The sequence below is a fragment of the Pterocles gutturalis genome, unplaced genomic scaffold, assembly GCF_000699245.1.
Source record: "Pterocles gutturalis isolate BGI_N339 unplaced genomic scaffold, ASM69924v1 scaffold21608, whole genome shotgun sequence".
Classification (NCBI taxonomy): Eukaryota; Metazoa; Chordata; class Aves; order Pterocliformes; family Pteroclidae; genus Pterocles; species Pterocles gutturalis.
In genome coordinates, this window is record NW_010126361.1 from 55607 (window position 1) to 75335 (window position 19729).

The 19729-nt window shown below is 38.7% G+C and overlaps 1 protein-coding gene across 1 annotated transcript in view; it reads left to right on the plus strand.

The window, feature by feature from the left end:
* Nucleotides 1-19729, plus strand: part of PIEZO2 (piezo-type mechanosensitive ion channel component 2) — a gene marked incomplete at its 5' end in the record, with an annotated part of 89937 nt that overhangs the window by 52335 nt on the left and 17873 nt on the right. The window contains 7 exons of the mRNA XM_010078967.1: nucleotides 2202-2368; nucleotides 7136-7311; nucleotides 13327-13494; nucleotides 15594-15986; nucleotides 17343-17601; nucleotides 18109-18291; nucleotides 18712-18967. Of these exons, the coding sequence (XP_010077269.1) occupies nucleotides 2202-2368; nucleotides 7136-7311; nucleotides 13327-13494; nucleotides 15594-15986; nucleotides 17343-17601; nucleotides 18109-18291; nucleotides 18712-18967 (1602 nt within the window). The remainder of the gene's footprint in view (nucleotides 1-2201; nucleotides 2369-7135; nucleotides 7312-13326; nucleotides 13495-15593; nucleotides 15987-17342; nucleotides 17602-18108; nucleotides 18292-18711; nucleotides 18968-19729) is intronic.

Here is a 19729-nt window from a genome sequence, read left to right on the forward strand (position 1 = left end):
GAAGGAGGTTTATAATTAATTTATATTGGAAATTGTCAATTTAAGGTGCTTTATATTTTAGTTGAAATACCTTGACCATTCCTAGGAGAAATTTGTTAAAGAAGATGGTTCGAAAATTTAGACAGTAATTCTCAATGAAGCATTAGTATCATTATTAACCTTAGATCAAATCCTGTCTCGCACTCTCAAGCAGAGAGAAGCCTTCTCTGCATTTGGCCCTTTAAATTAGAATAACAGTCTCTGCAGAAAATAAATATTTGTTTCCCTTTTTGAAGATGTTTAGATGCAATCGATCCTCAAAAGATTATTTTTAAAAAGTTTTGGAGAACAGCAAAACTGCCAGAAAAGCTAGAGCATCATTAAAAATGTATACTAAATCACCTCCATCCTAGAGAGAAAAATGACCTTTCAGATTAGACTGGAAGTGCTTGGCAAAGCACTGTGGTGAGACTATGGCATGCCAGTGGTAGTCAATAATAAAGATAATTTTAACCTGAGAGCTGCGATTCTCCTGAAGTCAGTAGCAGAAATTACATATTAGAGAGGAAGAGTGTGGGATAAAGAGGAGCATTTATATGTTGTATATTTTTGTGTATGAGTGCTATGTTTTCTTTTAACCTATTCATAATATTATCTGTAATTCAAAGGAAATGAATGCCCCTTGAAGTAGAAACAGCCTTATGTGTAGTTTCCAATGGGAAGATTTCCTTAGCTTTAAGTCCTGCATGTTGAAATACAAGTGAATAAAAATTAAACAGATAGATCATAAAATAACTCTGATTCTAAATGACATAGAAACAGCCAGAAAAAAGGGCAAAATGTTATTGAAATAATTATATGACCAAGTGGAGGGGGCTAAATGCTCTTACATTCAGAGATACCAGACCAGTTCCATGGCATTGCTCAGGTAAATACATACTGACATTTCAGCACCCACTTTATAGGAATGTACCACTAATGGTTTTTTTACTTAGTTTCTCTCCACACGTCTGTGCATACAACCCTGAAACAAATGCATGTTCTTCCATAGAAAGTCTTTCGCTTCACCTTTGCATTCTTAGTAAGGGGCAAATGCACACTCCACAAAGTTTTGCATGCCATCTTGTGGTACAGCTGAGAAGTGAGGTTGTTGAAAGCATCATGCTTTGGCACATAGGTTGGCTCCTTACTAGCTACTTCAAACATTTTGTCCCTGACAGTTTTCTATTATTTCTTGGCTAGTTACTCTAGAATTGATCTCTATAGCTTGTGCTCTGGGATTTGCAACCTGGAAGGGACAACTAGGTCTGTAAGTGGCTAGTTAGAAATAAATTTTTTAGTATTTGTGCAACATTATATAAGAACTGTTGTTTGGTGTGTATGTTTGTGAGTGGACAAAAAATAAGCTGAAAGCGCTCTTTTTTTGTGTGAGAAATGCAGTTGCTAATGCTAAAGGAACTACTGAAATGAGAAATTAACTTGGGACCGCTCTATTGAGCAAAACAAAGCTACTATTGTTGCTATAAACCCATAAGCCATACTCATGGGAAAGTATACAGTTTTGGCAAAATGGTTCAAGAGTAATGTTATGTAAATGATTTATATGATTTGTCCTAGTTGGGCTAGTGGATCTGAGATCACTGATGACACCATGAAGCCTGTTAAAAAAAGAGAGACTTTGGAAACTGTTAATACAGAGAGTTGTGTTTAGGTGGTTGGAAAACTGGGAGAGATTCAAAGACTGTTTAGGCAGGTTAGACTTTAAAACACAGCTAAGCAAGGTTCAAGCACAAAAGGCAAACTGTCCAGAGAGAAACACACACAAGTAAATAGACAGCTAAGGGGTTCATCTCAACACATTGGCTGACCGGCTCTTGGTGATATTGGGCTCTCAGGAGGTGCCCAAATCTTTGGGTTTCATTTTGCAGACCTGTGCATACAGCGTCTCTCTAAAATCAGGTACTCTCTCTATGACTAACGATTGCAGGACCAGTGAGTTATGAGCTGGAAAAGGAATTCCAGATGATAAGCCTAGACATACAGGCAGGAAAAAGGCCCAGACAGCCAAAAGGCCTCCTGCCATCTTCAGAGATTCCTTACTATGACAGGGTCTTGCAGCCTGGATTATTATTATTAAAGGAAAAATGAATCCAACTCCAAATAGAAACACCATGAAAGATATTTGCATTCATTAACTCTCTGTTGCTTTTCCTCTCCCTTAGATAACATCATCAAGAGGATATTTAATATCTTGAAGTTCACTTGGGTCCTTTTTCTGGCAACACTAGACAGTTTTACAGCTTGGCTTAATTCCATCTCAAGAGAACACATCGATATCTCCACTGTGCTAAGAATTGAGCGCTGTATGCTGACCAGGGAGATTAAGAAGGTAACACCTTTGGTCTTTTTTGTCTGCTGAGGCCATTTCCAGCTCAATGAAAAATGGAAGGTTGTCTTTTCAGATCACTGTGTTAAGGAGAAAATTATAAAAATATCACTTACATATGCATTTAAAAATAGGTCTGGACTCTTTTACTGCTTGCTGTTTTATAAATATATAAATAATAAATTACTTGCTTTACTATCTAGACACAACACAAATTGTTGGAAAAATAATTCTTTGAAAGGTTGATATAAAGATTTGTCTGAAACTCCCATGATAAAGTGTGATGTTGAGGGGACAAGATAGATTCGAGTAGGCAGGAGAAGGCACGGCATTTTAAACAGCTCAAAGACTACCTCAGTCTGCATGTTCAGTCTTTTTGTTGACCAACTTGCCTTTGAAGCAACTGACAATATACAGGCATAATTTTCTTCACTCACAGTGAAGCTATGTGGTCCTCCACAAACTAGTTAAATATATTAGTAAAACCCGTTACTATCAAAGATTAATGTTGGTAGTGTAACTAGAAATGTATTTGGATCTTCAAAATGCATGTAGAGGTGATACTTTGAAGTTTGATTTAAGCACAGGTATTTTTACATATGTCACTAGCTCCCCAACAATTTCTGGAAACCTGGCACAGAAGCCTCATTCTTAGTTCTTTCCAGTTTTTGTTAAAAGCTGTAGACTGTCTCAGAGATCAAGAGGTCAAAAAGGTCAACAATGCGTTAGTACTCTTGACCTTAATAAAGCCCCATATTGCCTGGCCACTGTCTGCCAACACAATAAGCAGGCTGTCCACAACCCCAGGAGCTTTGAGAGACAGGCTTTCCTGGTCAGAGGGAATCTGTACCCACTCTGGCCGGGAGCCACTGAGCACGAAGAGAGGACTGCTTCAGTGTTTGGTATTTACTGTTAGTTACTGTTTTTTTCCCCAAGGTGTCCAATAGTAAGCAGATAATAATAATAATAACAAAAAAAAAATTAAAAAAAAAACCAAACACAAAAACAGAGGAAAATAATCGTGGGATATTCAGAGTAAATGGCATATTCAGAGTAAATATATATCCTTTGAAATATGTCCCAGCTTGTGGCAATGGATGGGATAGGTCATCCTAAACCAGAAATAGCATCTTGATCATTATGTTTAATAGTACCAAGGATTCTATATTCTTGGAGTTTGGCTAGTCCCTTTTTAATCTATTTTTAATGTTGGTTTCCAGAAGATCCTACAATATGGAGTTCTGTAGTGTCATTCCATGTGGTGTGTTTAAGAGTACTTCCTCTTGTTCATTTTAAACCCACTTCCTGATCGTTTTGAGGTCTCCTGTAAATCAGAGAGGTATTCAATTTTCCTCTACTACTCCTGATTGTATAAATCTTCATAGAGTCTTCTCCTCAGTCATTCTTCCAAGTTAAAAAGTCCCTTTCTTTTTAGCCTCTCTCCACATGGGATCCATCCAGTGCCTCTGACATCTTTATTGTCCTTCTTCATACAATTTACAGTTTTAATATGGCCTTATTAAGACTGGATGACCAGAACTACAAACTGTTTTCAAGGTCTTGGTGAATCACAGATTCATACAGGAGTATGATGTGTTCTTTTGCTTTCCTAGTAACATCCAACAGTCAAGCTCCTTTGATTTTTAGTGAATGCTGCCCACACCCTCTGAGTCCCAGACCTTTAAGACTAACAAGAGCTAACATAAAGCCTGTCATTGTGTATATACAGATTAGGTTATTTTTCCCATTTTTTATCAAGTCACTCAGTTTTCATCAAGTTCTTCAGTCAGCTTGAATATCCCAGATACTTGTTTTTCATCTGCAAACTTTGTCACATCACTGTTTTCCCCCTTGCACAAATTATTTCTGAATATGCTAGACAGTAGAACTTCCTGGGGGAACCATTCAATGACCTTCTTCCTTTGCAAGGAAAGAACATTTGTTTGTGCCTTTTGTCTCCAGTCTTTTAGTGGAGGATAAGTATAAGAGGTAGAAGTAGTCAGCGTTATTTCATGACTGCTTAATTTCTTACTAGGGTCACTCAGGATCACTCCTTGAAACCATGTTTAAGGATTGGTGTTACCTTCTCTTCCCCTGGTACTGTTTCAACTTTTGGCTCCTGCAGAGCCCTTGGGTGAGCACCTTCCTCTCAGTGCTCAGTTTATTGTTTTGTTCTTAGGCTTGTCTTTTATGAAATAATTACTCCAGTCATTCCAGGGGATTCAAGTTATTCCATTGGGAACATCTGTGACTTTTTCTGCAGCAAAGAGGGATGCAAAAAATTCACTTTTTTCTTGTCCTGTTGCCATAGCTCCCTTACACCTCTTTATGCCTCAATCACTTGTTGATACCCTGGCTTTCTGGCAGCTGTTTCTTATGATATTCTTGAAAATGTTTTTGTTACCACGTTGTTTTTTTTTTATTTTAGCAAGTTATTCCTCAGCATCTCTTTTGGTCTAATTTGCTAAGTTTTGCATTTAACTCTAGAAAGTTAATTCTTGTTTGTTTTTCATCATGGCTTTCACTTCTTGAAGGATATCTTCTTGCTTCTTCCTCCTGGTCTTTTCCATTCTGGTAGCTTGTGCATGTGTGTGCATGCAGGCTCCTTCACGGTGCTTACCCATTCTACATGAGTACATTTGAAAATGAACGTGACTTATTGTCCATTAGTATTCTGGTGGCACCTTTTGTAATCTTCCTTAGTATTTAACTGTCACTAATGCACTCCTGGTTTGATGGTTAAAAATTGAGCTTTCATACTGTACTTTTTCAATATTCAAGTCCACCCACAGAGACTCTGTGATAATCCTGGCACAGTGAATTTACTTATTAGACTTTATGTATGTTAGACCCACACCATCTCTTTCTTAAGCTATCTTCCATTCCATCCTTCCTATAAAATTCATACTATAATAGTACAGCATTGTAGTCATTCTCCTTTTTGCCCAAGGTCTCAGAAGTCCCTGCTATTTCAGCATCCTGACAGAAAATCACATGATTCTTTGTCACTGCCCCTGATTTTTTAGAGTTTTAACATTTATGCAGAAGCCAGGCTAACTGCCTTCTTATGGACATTACTTATTTGGGACCTTATTTTGATCGTTCTTTGCTACTTATCACCTCAACTTTATTGAGTTTTTCCTGTCTTTTGTTCCTAATACATGTATTTATTTATTTATTTCAATTGTGTGTTGCCAGCAGCCTGATAACTATATTGATTACAAAAGAGCCGTATGTCCTTGTGTAGGCTGGTATATCCTGCTTCAATCCTAAATCTTCTGGTACTGGAGGGCCTTCAAATAATTTCCCCTCCAGTCAATAGCTGTAAACTTCAGGGTTTTTCTAGGATCTTTCTCTCCTCTTCTGTGAAATATTGGTGCCCATTAACATCAGAATCATCAATTCCTCCATGGCATCCTCAAGTCTCTGTAGCAGACCCATGCCTGCTATTGCTGCCCAAGAAAGGATGCTCTCACTCCAGCCATCATGGTGACAACATGTTTGTTTGTCCGATGTGGAGTCGAGGACAGTTAACCTGATGCATGAAGTTCCTTTGGTCTCTCTTCCAGCTACAGAAGAACCTGAAATTGAGTCCTTCATCAGTTTTAGGGCACTTTTGCTGTCACAGCTCTTTTCCTTTATCCCAGGCCTGCAGTCGAACTAGGATGTAGCATGTGCCATCATTTCAAAGGCAGGCTGTCATAATGGTACAAACATTTATTACTGCAGAAGCAACACAGCTTGTATACAAACAAACATAATTAAAAACCTGAGTTTCGTGAGATTTTTTTTTGACAAAACTTCAGATTTTGAAAATTTTAGATTTGAGACAGTGTAGAGCACCAGGCGTTGCAATACTAGTAACTGCTAATTTTAGTAAAGGGAATACGGACAGTATTTTAGAGTACTTTCATTATTTTAACTGGAAAAGTCTTTGTATAAGGCTTCATTATAAGTCAGAAAAATGACTGGTCAAGAATAACAGTCTTGTCTCTCAGTGTATCTTCTGAAGTAAGTGCAACTGCTAATGGAATGAGTTAGATGTGTTTCTGCCTAAGAACAGGCTATAAAATTGTCAGTTTTATTCTTATGACACTCCTTTAGAATTCTGATTGCAGTATCATAGCCAGAACGACTTGATTCTGTGCCCAGATATGGGCTGACAGTTAATAAAACCATCCTTTCATGAACTTGCTTGATCTTAAAGTCACAGAGAAAGTAAAGGTCTTCAGAGTATTTTTCATGGTTTTCCAACTGTATCCATACTTCATGAATAAATTCTTATTTTGGGACACTAATGAAAATCTAGATCAGTTTGTACATGACCTGTTTCTGTTCTTTTTCTGTTTAAAAAAAACTGCTTCTGGCCACTAATACGATGTATGATTGTTCTTAGAGTCAGTGAAGCTATCTAAAAGACCTAGCTCAGAAGTTACTGGAGTACAGGGTTGAGTCCCAGTCCCAGCCCACACCTCATTTTCATGCTGAATGATCTGCAGTCCATGCAGCAGAGTTTTGTTGGTTATATGTAGGCTGAAACCACTTGTATTGCTCCAGTTTTGCTTGAGAACCCAACACTTGGTGCCATGGTAATTTAAGTCAGAATTTGACTTGCACTCAGAAAGGAACTACTAGTGGGAGGTTATTATTTACTAGGAAGCCATTTGCACAGTCCTTAGTCTGTTCATCACCAAATGAAAGAAGAAATCGGTTCCTCAAAGAATACACCTCCCCCCTGCCATGTACCTCTACCTCTACTCTCTTCTACAGGGAAACGTTCCGACACGGGAGAGCATCCATATGTATTATCAGAACCACATGATGAAACTTTCTAAGGAGTCAGGACTGGACTCAATTGATAAAAATGCGGGTCAAGCTTCTGGTTTGCAAGCATCTGAAAGAATGGATAGTTTAGATTCAGCAGCTTCTCGTGACAGTATCTCCAGGTATTGATTTAATTTTATTTTGTAAAAGATAGAGGGATCATGCAGTAGATGTAATTTTAGATAATGTCTAAGTACTGATGAACTTTCTAATCCATGTTGAATGCTCTTTTTGATTTATCCATGCCATTTTAATAGTGAAAATTCTGATATATGTTGCTATTCCTTTATAGTGGTAGACTCAGTTGTTGGCTTAACAACTTTTCCACTGCATAACTACCCCAATGCTTTCTGTTTCCCCTAGAACTAGGAGTCATTGACAGGGGTTTTAATCTTGTAAAAAGTAATGGAAAATAAGAGCCTGCTGAGGTTGCTTATGGGATACTGTTGTAGGAATTCAGGTGGGGAGTTTGGGGAATGATCATTCATAGTGAATATTTTGTCTTTGTAAAATCAGTTGTTGTCTGTTGCCCACAAATCAAAAAAGGCTCTGCATTGAGAGAGGTTCTGGATTTGAGAGAACAAAATCCCCCTCTTGTACACACAGGGCAAAGATCATCTGAAGAGCCTGATTTCCTAACTGCTATGATTACAGTCCAGCAAAACTACAGAGTTTGTGGATCACATACCCACACTAGTTCAGGAAAACCACCTTCCTCATTCTTTTCTGAAGACGGATGCTGTCAAATCCCTTGCCAAAACTACTGCATGCTCCTGCTCCTCCATGCACACAGAGGCACACACGCATTCACTTCCTTCTCTGACAGAGGCAGCCTGTTCCCACCGTGTCCCTGCTGTTCTTAAGAGACTGCAGAAATTGTACAACATGAGGGGGAAAAGGGAGGGCTTTGGAAATCCAGCTGTTTCGTAGTCTGTTGCATTCTGCTGTCTTCTGTTCTTCTCTGAAGTGTGACAGTATCATATTGTGTTTGATACTCCCAGCAAACTTGGTAGCTTCTGTGTACAGTAAATTATGCTTAGCTTTTACTAATGACATATGGGTAGATGCTAGCAGACTGAAAATAATGAGGGCTTGTCTTCCTTTCTGATGTTATTGAAAAGCAAGTGTGAAGAGAGTGCCTGTGAGTACTATGCTTCAACAAAATATTCACAAATTGCTCCCCAGGGTGAGCACTGGTCTCTGAGAGGTTCACTCCAGTAAAAACATCAGATCTGAGCAAATCTTTCTCAGTGGCTAGCTACCCAACTAAGCAACACCTTTGTGTTTTGTCTCAAAGTTTTACAGGAGTCAGATGACGTGAGAAAAATGTAAAGCCAAATTCTATTACCAGCTCTCTTGGAGTCACTTGGATATCTGCAGGGCAGAATTTAACTCCACAAAGTTCAGTCTCACCTGAAGAAAGAATAGTAATACCAGTCTTGCTTTTGTTAAATAGTTTTTGGTCACCCTGTTTACTATAGATAGAGGAAGTTATTATTATACAACCATGCTAGCAAGAACTTCAACTAGAAGCAAAGGGAAGACAATTCCAAAAAGAATTATAAAAAAGAAAGACAAATCTTGTAATTTTAATGTGTAAATTCTGCCTCTTCGATGAGATGGTATCCAGTGTTGAGCTCCACTTATGTCTTTTTTTTCAGAACATCCACCCATTTGTCACTCTGCTTTGAGCATACTTAAACATTTAAAATCTCTTTTCAAACTCAGAGAATTCAGTGATTCTGTGGAGCTGCTTTGCAACAGAAAAAGTTAAATCTTTCACATGTGTTAGTTATCTCTGTTTCCTCAAAAGATAGCACACAACCTATCATCAAAAGAATAGCAAAGGCGGTATTATGACTAATTTCTCTAATCTCAAATGCCCTGTCTGGTAATGAACAATCAAATATTCTTGCACTGGAATATTTACAAATTGTGCACATCTTCTGTAGTAATAACGACCTGTAATTAGAGGAAGCAAAAATTAGTCTGTTGATTGAATGATAATGCCATCTGTTTATTGGGGCACCTTGCATGTCTCTTCCTCGGATTACAAAAGTGCTTATGAGCTTTTTTAGAAATGTGAAATGTTTTAACCTTCATGTGAGTTTATGGAGTGATTTTTTTTTTAATTGCCCTAACAAGCTAAGGGGGCCTTTTACATTTCAAAGTTATTACTTACAGTAAATGTAAAAGCAACTAATTAAATCTAAAACATCCTTGAGATCATGGATCTAGGATTGCAACTCCCCTTTTGGGAGGGGGCAGAGGGTTTTTAACCAATGTTCTGGTTATCCTTCTTTGGTTCCCTGCAGAAAATTCTGTGGTGGGCATTAGGTCCATGAGTAAGATGGACACGTCTAGAAGTACACAGGGCTGCAGAAGCACAGAAGCTATTCCATTATAATAATACATATTCCTCAGTACTCAGGACAGGAATTACTGTGGGGATCTGCTCAGTGCTCTGAACACTAGATTTCTCTCCTGATCAGTTGCAGAAACTGTAAATTTATTTTTCTGTGAGGTTCAGACCTGACCCTTGTAAGTCTTATCCAGGGTCATTCCTACCTTAGATAAAGCTCTAAAAGGAGTTTTGCAGAATATCCTTTTTGGGATTTTCCCTTTCAGTAGGACTGTCATTTATTCTCATTCATTTTTCAATACAGTAGCTAGAGGTGTAATGAGGTATTCATAATGTAATTATTTGGTTTCTCTTTATGTATAAATGCTGTCATGTATCCTAAAGGCAAAGTTCATATGGGCCAGGAAGAGAAGAGACTGATGTTGATCCTTAAAAAGCTCTTTGAGGAGCACCATCGGAAGGGATCAGGAGCTAACGTCGTAGAGAATTTGCTACTGTTTGTTTCCATTTGACTGATGAACTGCTTATTGGGTTAAACAGCTTGTGAATTTCAATAATGTGGTTGGGAACTTATTAAAACAAGTTGGCTGCCTTTATGGGACTTAGCCTATGATTATGAAATAGCAGCTAGACACAGGTCCTAAGTCAGATTTCAGGATATCCAAGGATTTGTATCCAGTTTGGTTTGTATTAATTTTTGACCATCACGAATAACATACTCAGTTCACAATTCTACCTGTGTGTAGGCTTTTATAGGAGGTGCAGATGGAAGCTCCTGGCCCTCCTGTAAGAGTGAACATGCAAGTCACAGACACAACTTTTCATCTGTGCTTCCCTCACCAGATGGGAGAATAGAGCATGAGGCAGGGACTACTGGAGAAGTAATGTTTGCCTTGGGAGGCAGGAGAAAGGATGAAAGGAGAGTCCCAGTTTGGGGCTGGATCTGGGTCTGATTTAGGAGTGTGAATGACAGGAAGTGTTTGGGATCTTTGCTTGCAGGTGTGGGGAGTATAGTGGTTCATAAAAGTAATGCCAGTCAGTAACTAGCCTGTGGACAGAAAAAAAACCAGAGAAATTTGTAAGTCACCCCTTAAACTAATAAACTCTGGGAAGGGTAAATTTGTTTAGCAAAAAGGAAGTCATAAAGTAAGAAATTTCCCACTCACCGAGGATAAAAATATATCTGCTATATATATATCCCCATTTGAAATGGATACACAATCAACTTTATATAATGTGCTTGAACTCAGGGCTTTCAACTAAAATTCAATTTAAAATACCTAGTCCTTGAATGATTTCAAGAAGCTAATGCTTTTCAGGGTCTCCAAGGACACAAGTTTGAAAAGTCACTCAGGAAGATATGCTTGGATTAAATTTATGTGATAGTCAATGACTGAGTCAACATCAGCTTTGCCAAGTGTAAATATCTCTATTTTATTGGTGTTCTCATTTCCTCCACGTTTGGAAGCATGTTCCTGAAGTACATGAAGAATATACAGATTATGCTACAGGTGCCATCTTACACACATCTCCTAACATTCAAGGATACAGAGCAGCTGCTCAGTCAATAATTCTGATGATTCATCCTTCATTTAAAACAGCTTTAAACCAAATTATTTCAAGGACTCAGTCTCAGCAAATGTTTTTACCTGTTGGGATTAATAGATGTTTTTCTTTTGATTTTTTCTGGGACCCAGGTCAGAACGTGAATATTTTGGAGGGCAGCTGACATATGTTTCTTCCATTGAAATCATATGAATAGGCACGTGCTACTTTGATTTCAATAGCTGCTCTGCTTAAGGCCCTTGGAAGGTTCGCTTTCAACTATGTCTGCTTTTAAAATAGTTCAACACCTTAGTAAGAGGTATTGCTCTTGCAAAGAATAAACTCAGCCCTTGAGATGTAAAATACATGGATAACATATGTGGAGATGTGGATAACATTGTAGCACACAGACAGAAGGGTAATCCACAGAAATAGATTGTCTGCTTGCTGCCATCTCCCTATATTTTAGCACCAAAACCTCACTTTTAGTACAATAACCTGGCTATACTCCATAGGTGTATGTGCAAAGGGAAGCCTCCTCCCTCATGACCCCTGCAGTCAGTAGCTCGGAGCTCCAGCTGTTTTCCATGCTGCTGAATCAGGCCTCCAGGGTGGATCTCCTGTTCCTGTAGGAAGCAGCATTTGCTGCTTCATCAAAACCATGCACCATGCAGACAGCCCTCTAGGTTTTGTCTGGAGGATGTTTGTGTGCGTTTGAGCACACGCAGAATTAATGAAGTGGCTTGCAAAGGGTCTGGCCAAATGAACTGGCAGGACAGAGGTGCCCCTGCCATTAATACTGTTTTTAAGGAAAGTATTTCACACTACCTTTGGTATCTTGGTGATACTTTTCTTCTATTCAAAGAGGAAAGTATGCTTTTAGCCACAGCCTATTCTGTCAAAAAAGACCATTAGTGAGTGTAGGCCTAAGAATAACTGCTTCTTCGCTGCACGTGTCTTGCTGTTTTCCTCCCCATTTTCCCTAAGGCAGTAATTGCAAACTGTCAGTTCATGCCAGCAAGACCAAAGTAACACGGAAAATGCCATTGCGCTTCCCTTCTGACGTCTTTCACAATTCTCTGTGCCCCTGGATAAACATAATGCTTGCCAAGGAAGTGAATCCCCTGCTGCCACTGATCAGGTGTAACACAGATGGACTCAAAAGAAGAAAAGTAGAGTGTAAATCCTGCATTTTTGGGTCCTTTCTTCTCTCATTCTATCTGAGAGACTCGTGCAGGTCACTGCATGTGTTAAAACACCAGGTCCCTCCAACTGTGTTTTTCAAAGATTTTTTCCAGGAGAAATAATTCTTTTACCTACCATATGTCATTAATGTATTTGCTTCTTTCCTGTTGCTATGTTATATGCTTGTATTTAATTATGTACTTTCTTTCTCATAACTCATCCAGTTCTTCTGTTCTCCAGTAACACATAAATGCTCAATGTATTGTGTATGTCTCTGGTGTCCTGTTGTATTTGATAAGTGAAAGGAGATAAGGATTTATTATATCTGTTCTTTCTTTCAAGATGTGCATGTTACCAATTTTGAAATAGTTTTTAAGCTGTGATTGAAATAAACAAAATCTTCTGGAAAGAATCATCATGGCTTACTACTAAATATCAAAATAAAAGCCATCCCATGCAGAGCAGGTTATATTTGGCATGCATCTACTGGCTAAGTAACATATCCGATTTGGCTCTTTGGGTCGGAAAGAGGATTAGCCAATGTCTGACAGCTATTTTTCTATTTGTGGAATATGAGCTTATTCAGTTTTAAGGGCCCTTTTAGGAAATTGGCTTATACCTGTGTAAAAAGGTTCAGCACAGTATATCATTAATAAAATAGAATTTCTACGAGGAGATCACTTCCCAGAATGTTTTTGTGGAATTTGGAAATTTCACAGGGAAACTGTGAAAATAAAACCTCCTCACATATGTAAGTTGATGCCCCTGGAAAGCATGTAGAGCACTGTGTTGGTCTCATATCTCTTTGAATAGTGAATAAATGGCAGTTAGCCTTCTATAGCCCCTGTATGAAAATGACCATGAGCAATCTGTGTGTAGAAATGTGTTTTACATGGTGACTCTAAACAAATCCTTATCTTCTCTCTGAACCTTTTTTCTCTGTGTCAGTGGTTTGCTGCATGGCGAGCATATTTGTTTACTGAACCATGTGTATAGTAATATCATTTGTATTTAACACTGTCTTTATAACTGTTTGCGCTGCTAGCTGCTACACTGAAGCAACCATGCTGTTCTCAAGGCAGTCAACCCTTGATGATTTAGATGGACCAGACACTGTTCCTAAAACAAGTGAGCGTGCTCGACCTAGGCTTCGTAAAATGCAGAGCATGGATATGTCCTCCTCATCAGCTGACAGTGGCAGTATAGTGTCAAGGTGCTTAACTCATGCATGCTTTGTTCACTCATTTACCCATACCATTATACTTACTGCAGTGTACATAAATCTGCGTTTGCAAATATGTGCTATACAGAGTGGTTTGCATGGTTAATGGAAGTTTTACTCCCTTCTGTGTTGTGGCATGATTCTGATATTCAAATCAGGGTCGTAATCTAGGACTCATTTGCTGTTTCACTTCTTATTCTGTTTGTTTTGGTTTGCATCCTTAATTCATGTGTTTTTAAAATTTATTCCATTACATTACACTGGCTGTCTAAACCCAAGCTAAAGTCTGTATTTATTCATCTAAAAAAGAGTCTGATTTTCAGAGTTACTGAGATAATGGTTGTTATTATTAAAATTGGAAGCTGAAAGTGAATTTTCTCAGCTAATCAGTTATCCTAAATATGGACTTAGACGTCTAATTTTAGAAACTAAGATAGGCAAACATTGGCCCTGCTCTTTCAATTTTTAGTTTTCCCCATATAGGAACGATTGCTAAATATGTTTTGGTTACTTTACCATTGTTTTACAGTCTGTGAGGTGTTGGAGTTAAGAAAGGGAAAATAGCTATGAAAAGATAGTGAATAATATTAATATCCAGTGCAAGAGAGAAGTGTTCAGAGCCATTCACTCACTTTTTAGCAGGTAAAAATAGGGTTTTATATGACATTGGGAAACAGTGTTTCAACTAGTATTATAAATATGAAATTTTCTGGCATATTAGGATATTCATTTTCAGCATTTAAAGTGTTTTACAGATTTTTGGTGTCACTCAGTTTTGAAATGATGGGATTTTATGGGTTTGTGCATTTTAACCGGGATGAGTGCTACAGTGAATCACCAAAACACACATTCTCATAATAGTGTTAAATGTTCTAATTAAAAGTCTGCTAGAAAGAAAGTGATCTAGTGTAGCCACAATAAGTTTGGAAGTAGAGTAAAAGAAAAAGAGATGGAACTTAATATTTAATTTTGGCAGGAGATGGTAGTGCCAGCTGGCTTTGGCAGTGCCAGTTTTCTTTATAAGTTTACACTTTACGTGAAAACATGGCCCCATTCATTTCATAGGAGCTATGTGAAATCTGGTTTTGTCTCTGCTGAGATACAAGAACATGCAGCCAACAAAAGACACTGATTTGATGCTTATTGTTTAACCTATGGAGAAGGACTGGAATGGAAACTAAAAAGAGAAAGAGTGGTGTACAAGGGGAGAGGTGAAATATGCTTGTGAGGGATGAAAGCAAAGCCAATAAAATATTTTTTAAATTATGGTGTCCAGATTCCCATCTGGAATCATCAAGCTGCATGAATGTACATCAGCTGAGGCTGTTGCAGAGCACAGAGCATTAAGAGAGAAAGTGATTATGGACGTGCAAAGCTGAGAATAAGCGAGCTGATCAAGCAGAGAACTGAACAGAGAGAATAAGAACAGTTGAAAAAGAAAATAGGTACATACAGAAGAAAAGCAGGTAGGTAAGGTAAAAATGAAGATGCTATTGAAGAACATAGGGCAATCTATAAAGGTAAGCAAGATACCCTGTTACTGGAACAGTTTTCTAATCCGGATTGTATTTCTCCATGTTAGCAATTTACTTGTTCTTTTATTTGGAGTCAGATTTGATGTATGTGTGTTCAGTTCATGTTCCAGTTCCATGTTGTATACAGCACCCACACGGTGGTTGTTGAAAGCACCAAGTTTAGAAGGAACCCCATGGGGGCCTATCATTCACCATGTAGCGTGCTTTAAATAGATGTGACAGCAAGTCCTGATTCTGGTCAGAAAGTGTTTGAACTACATTTAGAAAGTTAGTGTAGTTTCTCTTGATGATGATATTAATTTGCCCTTTGCTGGTGTGAAAAGACAGTGAATCACTGCTCACTGGGATGTCGTTCAGGGGGCAGATGGACCCAGATGGTCCATTTGTGTAAGAGGACATCATGATGATGTATTTTCTAGCAGATTATATGAACTTTGAAGGCCTGGGGAATGCAATGGGGTTGCTCAGCTGTATACATAAAGCTACAATTAAAAAAATTTGCTTGGTGGTGAGCCTTGTAAGTCTCAACTCTCTCTCTTCGTCCATCCCTGACAGCGAACCTACGCAGGTCACCATGCTCTATTCTCGTCAGGGGACGACAGAAACCATTGAGGAGGTAGAAGGGGAGCATGAAGAAGAAGGAGCTCATTCTTCATCAAGGCCGGAGGAAGAGGAGATGGAAGATTATAGCCTGGGTTCAGATGGAGCTGTGTATACTCCTGATACTGATGTGCCATTGTACTCCACTGTGGATAGCAATGCAGAAGCTCCACCTTCCTATAGCAAAGCTGTCAGTTTTGAACACCTTCCCTTTGGCTCCCCAGATGACTCAGCTGGTAAGAGCCTCATGATGGTGAGCCCAGACGACAGTCGGACGGACAAACTTAATGATACGATTCTCCCTCCATTGACGCATGAGCTAACGGCTAGCGAGCTGCTTCTGAACAAGTAAGGACCTTCGACAGGGAAAAATTGTTGGTCCCAGTCTGTGAAGTTTTGTCATTACTTTGGTTTTTCTGTCTCAGAACTAGCCTATAATTTCTGATACAGACCTTGCACTGTTTGATTTAAGGGAAGAAGCTCATTTCCTGTGCAGTTGTTCTAATTACAGATTTCTAAAATTATTCAAATTCATGCTGGAAAAAATCTCCGCTTTGTCCCCAAATACCATAGCTAATTGTTCCAATTAGCATCGGATTTCTGTGCTGCAATTGTCATGGGGTCAAGGGCTTTTCTAAATATTCCTTGTGGAGAGGGCTTCTCTTCTCCAGGCAGCTGTGATTTCAAAATTTCCTCCAGGGCTATCTGGGAAAATGTTTCTCCTTTAATTATTTTTGGATTACTATAAGGGAAACTGCCCTTTGGCAGAGTTTCTGTTTAAACCAGTAGGAGGTAAGGGCTATGTAGAGAGACCACCTTGATAAGTACTTTCATAAGGGATATGATGCTCCCCTCTTTGCCCCACAGACACTGTGCTCAGTAGCACAACCAGCACTGAGGTGGGGATGGTGCTGCTGCCCTTCTTCCTCTGCTTTCCAGCCTGACTCAGCTAGAGGAGAGATTCCCCAAATGCAAGGACAAAATCTTAAACCTTAGAAATGCCTTTCAGCCTGACTGCATCTGGAGAGAGGGAGGATGTATAGATGTGACTTTGTAGATGCAGTGTCTTTTCTTCTTGTCTTCCATAGTCATTTTTGCTTTTCAGTGAGATCTCTTCTCAGGCCAGGGCACTCTTTATGAAAAGCAAAGAGAATTGTGAATGTATGTGGAAGTCACGTAATGATTTCTTGCTGCCTTTTATATTTATTTGAGCTAGGTAAAGGGGAGAAGGTTAGACACATCTAATGCTCAAGGGCATTTATTATGTTCTAATCTTATGTCACAGGAGTGTTCATAACATACATCTCCCGATGGACCTGTGGAGCTTCTCCAAATTCCCATCTGTGTTGATAAATCAGATACGAATCCAGACAGGGCCACACCAGTATGGTGTGATTTACATGAGATATGTCTGTTGGGCAACTGTAAGAAAGCAGTGCTTGCAGAAGTTCTTGGGCCAGGCTGACTGTCTGGGTAAATTTAAAAACAGCAGAACAGTGCTTCTAGTTATTTTCCCTGAAATTCTTGTTTTCTGAGCTTAGAATCAGGCTATTTGATTATAATACCAGATCCCGTCTTTTTATTTCTTACATTGAACTTGGCAGCAGAATTTTATACTTTTCTAAAGGAAAAATAATAGCAATTTTAAAAGCAGCTCTTGTGAAATCAATTTTCGTTTCATTTATGGTACTCTGCTCCTCACAGGATGTTTCATGATGATGAGCTGGAAGAGTCAGAGAAGTTCTATGTTGGTCAGCCTCGAGTCTTGCTTCTTATTTATGCCCTGTACAATACACTGGTGGCCCGGTCAGAAATGGTGTGCTATTTTGTGATCATCCTTAACCACATGGTCTCTGCCTCCATGATAACCCTGGTGCTTCCCATCCTTATATTCCTTTGGGCCATGCTGTCTGTTCCTCGGCCAAGCAAACGTTTCTGGATGACAGCCATTGTCTACACTGAGGTATGCTGCTGTTTTTGCAACCCCATGTCTAACACAGACTAGTTAAGTTGTAAGCTTTACATGGTCTCTTTTCTGTCTTTGATCTCTAGGATCAGGGGCCTTTGGGCCTTCATATTAATATAAATATTTGCTAAAGTCCTTAGCAATTTCTGTGATATGAAAAGGTATTGTTTGTGTTTTTCTTCATTGCAATGGGCAATATCTTTCCTGGCATGTAAAGCAGTTGTCACAAGAAAGCATTTGCAAACAGCTACCATATCATTGGTAATCAAGAGACAGTATACACTGCTTGTGGTATCTCAGGTACCACTAAGCATCGTCTGTTGGTAAATGTTGATTGACTACTGCTTAGGAAATGTGAACAGTTATTCCTCTGTAGCAATGGATATGCTTGTTTATCTTCTCATAGAACTGACAAGTAGTCATATTTCTCCTCTCTTAATGTCACGAGGCTATTATATCTGCCATGCTTATAAAACACCCCAAGTGTGTTGTGTTTCTGAGCAGGTGACCATTGTCATCAAGTACTTCTTTCAGTTTGGCTTCTTTCCTTGGAATAAATATGTGGATTACACAAAAGATAAACCTTACCATCCACCCAATATTATTGGCATTGAGAAGAAAGAGGGTTACGTGCACTATGATCTTGTTCAGCTCCTTGCTTTATTCTTCCACAGATCCATTTTAAAGGTAATCTGAGTTCATGTAATTTCTTAATTTATATTTAATTTTTAGTTTAAATTTTTTTAGGCATTCATGTGATGCAGGAAAGTCACTTATTTGGATGTTAGGAAAAATTTCTTCATTGACAGGGTTATCAAGCTTTGGAACAGGCTGCCCAGGAAAGTGGTTGAGTCACCATCCCTGGAGATACTTAAAAGACATGTGGATGTGGCACTTACTGACATGGTTTAGTGGTGAAATTGGCAGTGTTAGGCTTATGGTTGGATTTGATGATCCTAAAGTTCTTTTCCAACCTAAATGATTCTATGATATCCCAAGACAATGAATTTGTCTTCCCCCTCGTGAACGTGACTGAGCTTATCAATGCCTGTGATAAATACTGTGAGAGAAATACAAGGTTGAAATGCTCTCTTCTTTTTCCACTAGTGCCATGGATTATGGGATGAAGACGAGAAAGGGGACAGCTCCAGTAATAAAGAGGATACTGATGATGAACTCTCTCTGACAGGAGGCAGGAGAGACTCTTCTGCCTCTTTGAAATCTGTCAATCTTGCGGCATCAGTGGAGTCGATCCATGTCCACTTCCCTGAGCAGCAGACTGCCATCAGGAGGAAGAGCTCTAGCAGCGTATCACAGCTTTCACACAGATCCAGCTTCTCCTCGCACAGATCTAAGAGAGGTAAATGTCATGGCATTTCTGGGATTTGAAGAGCAAAAATTCATTTCCCGTAGGATCATCCTGAAAATTGTGTCAGCTGCTGTGGAGATCACAGAGGCTACTGAATGCTGCTTCTCCTCAGTGAGGAAATAGGATATGGACCAAAGTATCTTCATGTTTGAACACACTCCAAGCCTTCTTAAAGTTCAAATGGGGAGCCATACTTTGTGATTCACTATGTTTTTAAAATGACATGATCCAAAAGCTGGGAAAGGAATGCTCAGTGTGGCCCAGATCCAGAATTTCTGGTTCAGCATAATCTCCAGCTAGAGGGAATGCAAAGCATATGTATTTTTCATATCTACATTTGATGATTCTTGAAGTGAGAAAAAGTTTTGATTAATTAAAAAAACCAATTTATTAAATTGATTTAATTTAATCAATTAAAAAGTAATGGATTAAATTGATTGAAAGAGATTACTTATCCCATCTTAAGGACTGTCTTACTCTAGCCTGAATTTATATATTACCAGTCGAGATGACCAAGTCAGATGAAATACTTGCCTTTATCACCAGTCTTCTCTTTTTATAGTTATTAATAAAGTTTTGATCTGCTAGTAATTAAACCTTTACTGGATACTCTCAAGATTTTATCATATTGGGGAAAAAAAGCATAAGAATTCATTTCAAAGCTTCTTTCAAATGTGGGACTCCTGTGTGGGATGAAAGTCTCGAGATGTATTACTTTCTAGTTTTTGTATTTAACCTTTGATTTTTGAATTAGCT